Source organism: Eucalyptus grandis, chromosome 6, assembly GCF_016545825.1.
Source record: "Eucalyptus grandis isolate ANBG69807.140 chromosome 6, ASM1654582v1, whole genome shotgun sequence".
Taxonomy (NCBI): Eukaryota; Viridiplantae; Streptophyta; class Magnoliopsida; order Myrtales; family Myrtaceae; genus Eucalyptus; species Eucalyptus grandis.
In genome coordinates this window covers 32,587,377-32,593,844 of record NC_052617.1, presented here as the reverse complement: position 1 = coordinate 32,593,844, position 6,468 = coordinate 32,587,377, and the positions used below count along the sequence as shown (strand labels likewise).

At 38.8% G+C, this 6,468-nt stretch overlaps 1 protein-coding gene across 1 annotated transcript; it reads left to right on the top strand.

The window, feature by feature from the left end:
• Window positions 1-1,569: 1,569 nt before the first annotated feature.
• On the top strand, window positions 1,570-4,180 carry LOC104449286 (putative cyclin-A3-1). Its single transcript, XM_010063402.3, is given in 9 exon segments — window positions 1,570-1,989; window positions 2,541-2,671; window positions 2,673-2,771; window positions 2,895-2,970; window positions 3,088-3,164; window positions 3,285-3,318; window positions 3,372-3,530; window positions 3,618-3,752; window positions 3,846-4,180. Coding segments are annotated over 9 exon segments (1,104 nt in total). The 5' UTR covers window positions 1,570-1,668; the 3' UTR covers window positions 3,918-4,180.
• The last annotated feature ends 2,288 nt before the right edge of the window (window positions 4,181-6,468 follow it).

Sequence of the window (6,468 nt, the reverse complement as noted above, 5' to 3'; positions counted from 1 at the left end):
AGAGAAAGGGAGGGTGCTTTGGTAAGTTAATTGGAAAAAAGGAGTGTCTTAGCCAAAATAGGGATGGAAATAGTGCCGCCCTTTAATAATGATTAGATTTAGATTTTTAAGATTTACTGGTTTTAAGTTTTTCAATCTAATACTTAAGACTCCATAGTTTTTTAATAGAAGATTTACAATACACGAGTTTCGAATAAACGGTTGCTTTTACAAACTTGAGACTATTCATTATATGATTGATACAAAATTATTGCTATTACAAAATATTATGGCGGGTTGAGGATACTAAAAGAGGATGTTTATCATGTCTTAAAACCACTATCTAATGCCTAGTTTCTAATTATTGTAAGATTTAGATTTTAAGATTGACTGATTTAAGTTTTTTAATCTAATAATTGAGACTCCATAGATTTCTAATAGAAGATTTACAATACACGAGTTTTGAATAAATACTCGCTTTTACAAACTTGAGACTATTTATTATATATTCGGCACAAAATTATCGCTCTTACAAAATATCATGACGGGTTGAGGATAATTAAAAGAAGATGTTTACCATGTTTTAAAACCTATGTTGGAAGCGCAAGTTACAAAGTTCCACAAATAAAACAATAAAGTTATCGGTTATCATATACTTTATACAATTTCTTATTACACAAAATTTATCAATTATAGTTGCATGTGATATGAATATATGTATATTACACGATGGAATGCATATTTTATGGTTATTTAGTATTGTTTATTAATAAAATAGGTGGGAAATACTTAAATTCAGGGGGACAAAGAAGTGATCATTTTATTTTCAGTTTGAGTGAGAAACTTGCTATTTGAATGATCTGATCATTGAGATCGATGAATTTCATGAGAAACTTGTACAGGAAAAGAAAAGGGAAAATGATCTAGACAAGAATACGCCTGGCTGAAACTCCCTTTAATTTTTTCAATTTTCCATTTAACATGGCATTTTCTTTTCATTTCCTACCTATTTCTAACTTTGTGATACATATTTTTTGTTTTTGTTTTTGAAATGACTAATAAATTTTTATAATATGTCAAAGTTTTAACTAGATTTAATACCACAAAAACCTAAATAGGTACACTATGACAAATTTACTTTAAATTATTTTTTTATTATCAAAAATTTCAAATTGATACATTTATTCAAAACTAATTTCCGATCACTAAAAACCCAAAATTAATACGTTTATGACAAATTTATTTTAACTGCCAGTTTCCATTAAGTTGGTTAATACTATGAAAAATTAGAAATTGGATAAAAGGTAAAATCTTAAATTAGTACACTCGTCATCTCATTATGTGTTATCTAGTTTAGTAATTTGATAGTAAAATTTAATGGAAACTAACGAAGAGTAAATAATAATAAAAATTAATTTAGGATAAATTTGTCAGAACTGATTTAGAGTTATTTGTTGTATTAACTCATTTAATTAATATCTTGAACTTTTTTCTGTGGAAAAAAAAACATTTGCTTCTGTTCTTTTTTTTAAGCCAAAACGCTGTCTCGTGATGGCTCAGGCGGCAAAACCCGACATTCAAACCCACAAATGGCGCATTTCTTCCTTCCTTTTCATTCTCTCTCTCTCTTTCACGTGCACGCACACACGTACACAGAAGCTGAAGGGCGGGCGAGGAGACAAAGCCGCGATGGCGGAGAGCGGGCGTACCCCGGCGGCGAAGAAGAGAGCGGCCGATGCGACGGCCGACTCTGAGCAGGAGCCAGCGGCGGCGAGCAGGAAGAGGGCGGCGCTTGGAGATATCACCAATTTACCCAATCCGACCGCCGTGCCGGCGAAGGGCGGCGGCGGCGGCACCGCGAAGAAGACCAAAGTCAAGGTCGTCGGCGAGTCAACGGCCGCGGCATCCGCTCCTTCGACGGCGGCAGAGGAGGGTGGCGACCGCGGAGTTGATCCGCCGACGTGCGGAGCTTACGGTCCCGACATCTTTCGCTACCTTCGCAACATGGAAGTCGGTGCCATTTTTATTTATTTATTTATCGGTCTTTTTCTTGTTTTTCTTGACTAAGGTGAGCTTTCTTGCGAAGAAAATGAGTCAATCTGATGATCTGAATGACTGGACCTGAAGCTTTTCTTTTGACGTTGCGGGAGCGTGTCTTTCGCGCAACTGACTGACCCGGTTTCATCGCTCCTTGCCCCACAACTGGGTCATTGCATTGTCCAAACGATTAGATGGGTTTCGAAGAGTTGGACTTTGGATGGATGAAATTGCCCAGAAAACCTATCACACAGAAAACATCAGTCACTGTGATCTTGTTTTCCAGGCTAAAAATAAAATGATAAATGCCTAAGCTTTTTTAGGGAATTGCACATGAGCTTACATACATCGATGTTCACTTACTTTGGTACCAACCCGACAATGAAATATAGTACGCTAGTTAGTGTGAAGCTGCCTGCTCGGCATTTAGCTTGGATTCAATTTGATAGTGGAAATGGGAAAAATGCAAAAGCTTTTTGAGCAGTTTGGATTTGGGGGTCATTTGGGTGTGTTGCTTGATGCAGATGGAGCTGAAGAGGAGACCATTGCCTGATTACATTGAGAAAGTTCAGAATGATATGAGTCCCAATATGAGAGGGATTTTGGTGGACTGGATGGTGGGGGTTGCCGAGAAGTACCAGCTTTTTCCGGACACTCTATCGCTCCATCTCTTACATCGATAGGTTCTTATCTTCGAATGCTTTGTCTAGTCAAAAGCTTAGGCTGCTTGGTGTTTCCGCGATGCTCATTTCCTCGTAAGTCGTAAGTAGTAGCAGCTAGCCCCGGCTTCTACCTTCTGGTTTGATATTTTGTGCCTTACCATTGACGCGGTGCTGATTTGCTGTCATCCTTGTTTGGTTCTCTGTTCTGATGAGTAGAAAGTACGAGGAAGTCAAGCCTCCTCATATAGAAGATTTCCGTTACATGACAGACGACAGTTATACTAAAGAAGAGGTACAATCTCACTTCATTATCACACCATTATTATTTTTATATCGGTTGATGCATCTAGCCCATTCGAAGATGCTATATAAAGTAGTGAATTGGCATTTTTCTTTTCCTGATTTTAAGGTGGTTCAGATGGAGGAGGATATATTGAAGGCTCTGGACTTTGAATTGGGCAATCCCACAATAAGGACATTCCTAAGGCATGAAGTCACCTACCTGTTTTTATCAAATGGGATTATCTCCTCTGTAATATCCTATTTTAGTTAGTGTGGAGTTTAAATTCGACCTACGCTGACCATTTCTATCCTTCCGTTTTGCAGAAGATTCAGCACAGTTGCTCAAGAAGGTCACAAGGTAACCGTTTTTTGCTTATCTTAAGTTTGTCCATTTGGCTAACTACACATCAGAACTTGCAGACTACGAATTTGAAACTGGAGTTCTTGGGCTACTACCTTGCCGAGCTAAGTTTGTTGGATTACGCCTGCGTGAAATTCTTGCCATCTGTTGTTGCTGCATCTGTCACGTTTTTAGCAAGATTTATCGTGCAACCAAACACTCACCCCTGGGTAAGAGCCTACTTTATGATGATGCTTATAATCGATAACATTCGATTGTTACTCTCAGTCTATTATGAAGATCATCCTACTTTTCAGACTTCAAGCCTACAGAGGTATTCAGGGTACACAATGAAGGACTTGAAAGAGAGCGTTCAGATCATACACGACTTGTACCTGGGGAGAAGAGGAGGCTCCTTACAAGCTGTACGAGAAAAATACAAGCAACACAAGGTATTTGCATCATCTAATATCTGGATATATTGATGAACCCGTGATCATTGCTATGGAAATCGGTGGCTAACAAACATATCCAACCATTTTCAGTTTAAATGGGTAGCGGTCATGCCTTCTCCTCCAGACATCCCAGCGTCTTATTTCAAAGATGTCAATAAGTGATCAAACAAATGTTGGGTTGGGTATATGTTGGTGAACCGATATGGCAGCAAATATTTGCAATTGGCTATGCACCAAGCAAGTGTAACAACATACATGGACCACCATATGTTGCCGGTCATAGCAGAAAATACTGATGAGGGAAACTATGTTGTCCATAATACAAGGAACTGCCAACATTTTATTTTTATCACGAAGGAGCTGCTAACATTGATTTATAGAGTTTTCCATGAGAAGGGTTTGCATTGATTTCATCAGCAAACAAATCACATTCTGTTGACCTAGATGTCTTTTGATTCTGCTGATTGCTTTGGAAGTCCGCAACTAAGACTAATGATATGGTCCTAGTGACTTAGTTCACTCCAATCATGTTCTAAAAATTGACTAAAGTTAACTATCCTTCTTGGCTGTATGACTCAGTAGCTCCAGTTGCTATGCCTTTTTAGGGTGCGCATAACAAAATTTATGGAATAAAAATAAATTTCCATGGACGACTTTCTCAATAAAGAAATGTGTTTGATAATGATTCAAAATTTCTATTTCTAGAGTAAAAATTCGTTTGATAAGAGAATAAAATTTCTATTTCTAGGAGCGGCGACCGCCGGCATTCGGTGGCTGGAGTTTGATGTCCGGCGATCGATGATTGATGGTGGGTGGTCGAAGTCCAACGTTTGGCGATCGGTGATCAACGGTGGGTAGTCGAAGTCTAGCGTTCGATGGCCAACGTCCGAAGTCTGTGTCCGGCATCTAACGTTTGAAGGTTGGCGACTGGCGACTAGCAGTGGGTGGCCAACGGTCGAAGTTCGATGGTTGATGGCGGGTGGCCAAGTCGGAGTCTGGCGGCCGGTGGCAGGTGGCCAACGGTTAGAGTCCGGTGGTTGGTGATTGGCGGTTGGTGGCGGGTGGCCAATGGCCGAAGTTCGATGGTCGACATCCGATGGCCAGTGGTGACTGATGGGCAGTCGACGGGGGATGTTCAATGGTCGGCGATAGGCCTCCGGTGTTCGGTGGTTGGTGATGAGTGGCCAACAATTGACGAGCGTCCAACATTCAGTGGCCGGCGATTGGTGACGAGCAGCTAGAGTCCGGCAGTTGATGGCTGGCGTTTCGTGGTTGATGGTTGGTGGCGAGCAGCTGATGGTTGGGGCCGGTGGCAGGCGGCTGGCGACCGGCGATAGACGTTTGGCATCCCACGAGCGACAGGTGGGCGATGACGAGAGTGAATGATAAAGAAAATTTTGATTTCTTATTTCTTTCCAAAATAAAAAAGCTAAAAATTTTAACTTTTGATTTTTAGTCCAAATCTATTTATGGAATAGAAATTTGTTCTAGAAATAAAAAAATTAAAATTACATTACCAAACGGATTTCTGTTCCAAATCTGTTCCGGAGAATAGAGAAATAGAGAAATAGAGAAATTGAAACGTTGTCATGCGTGCCCTTAGCTACATGAGTCCATAAAAGTCTCATTCACTAGAGCAAGCACGTTTGGTTCTCTGTACCAAAAAGTCGGACAAGCCCAATCTGTCTTGCAGTTTTTGCTAGAGTCTAGTATGCTGAGCACCCAGCTTGTGATTTTCGATTATTGCTTCAATTTTTCCATATCGTCGTCGTCCATCAAGGCCACTAGGCCAGTTCCAACTCAAATCTTTTCAAAAGCCGAATGGAAATTAACTTTTTCCTTTTCTCAGGATCGTCCATACTTTTTGATAAGTGTAAAATAGAAAATAAAATTGTGAAATTTTCAATATATTCTATTGACCTATACATGAACTTATTTATAAGCTTTATAGAATGACTATTTATAGTAACATAATTTTACAATAAATCATAATAATGAGACTATAATCTGAGAGATACTTAGAATCAGATGGATATTGTAATAAGAAAAATACTTAGAATAAAACTTGGAATCAAAATAATATTCAGAAGAATATTCAAAATCATACAGATATCATAATATATTTCTTACATGTCCCCTCAAACTTAATGTGACATGGAAGAAGTCAAGTGGAGTTTGGAGAAGAGATCTTGGAAATGTCCTAGTGGATGTGCCTCCGTAAATACGTCTGCAGTTTTATTAACCAATGAAGTGGAGATAAGATGAATGGTGCCTTGATGCATGTGAAAATGTATAAAATTATAATCTATCTTAATATGCTTGGTGCATTCATAAAAAAACATCATTATGTGCTACTTGAATAGCACTTTGATTGTCACAATAAAGTCTTGTTCCACTGTTATGACAGATGATGCTTATGTCCTATAATAACCATTGAAACCGTAATAATTCTACCGTTGTATTAGCAAGAACATGATATTCTACTTCTATACTTGATCGAGCAACAATAATATATTTCTTACTACACGATGAGATCAGTGAGTTACCTAAAAAGAAGCAATAGCTAGTGGTGAAGCAACAATCAAGAGGCTCTCAAGCTTTATCAACATCATAGTAAGCCTTCAACTCCAAGGTTAGATTGAGCAAAGAAGTGAAGACCATTTTCATAAGGTACCCTTAACATAGTGAAGAATGCGAAGAACGGTAGCAAAAT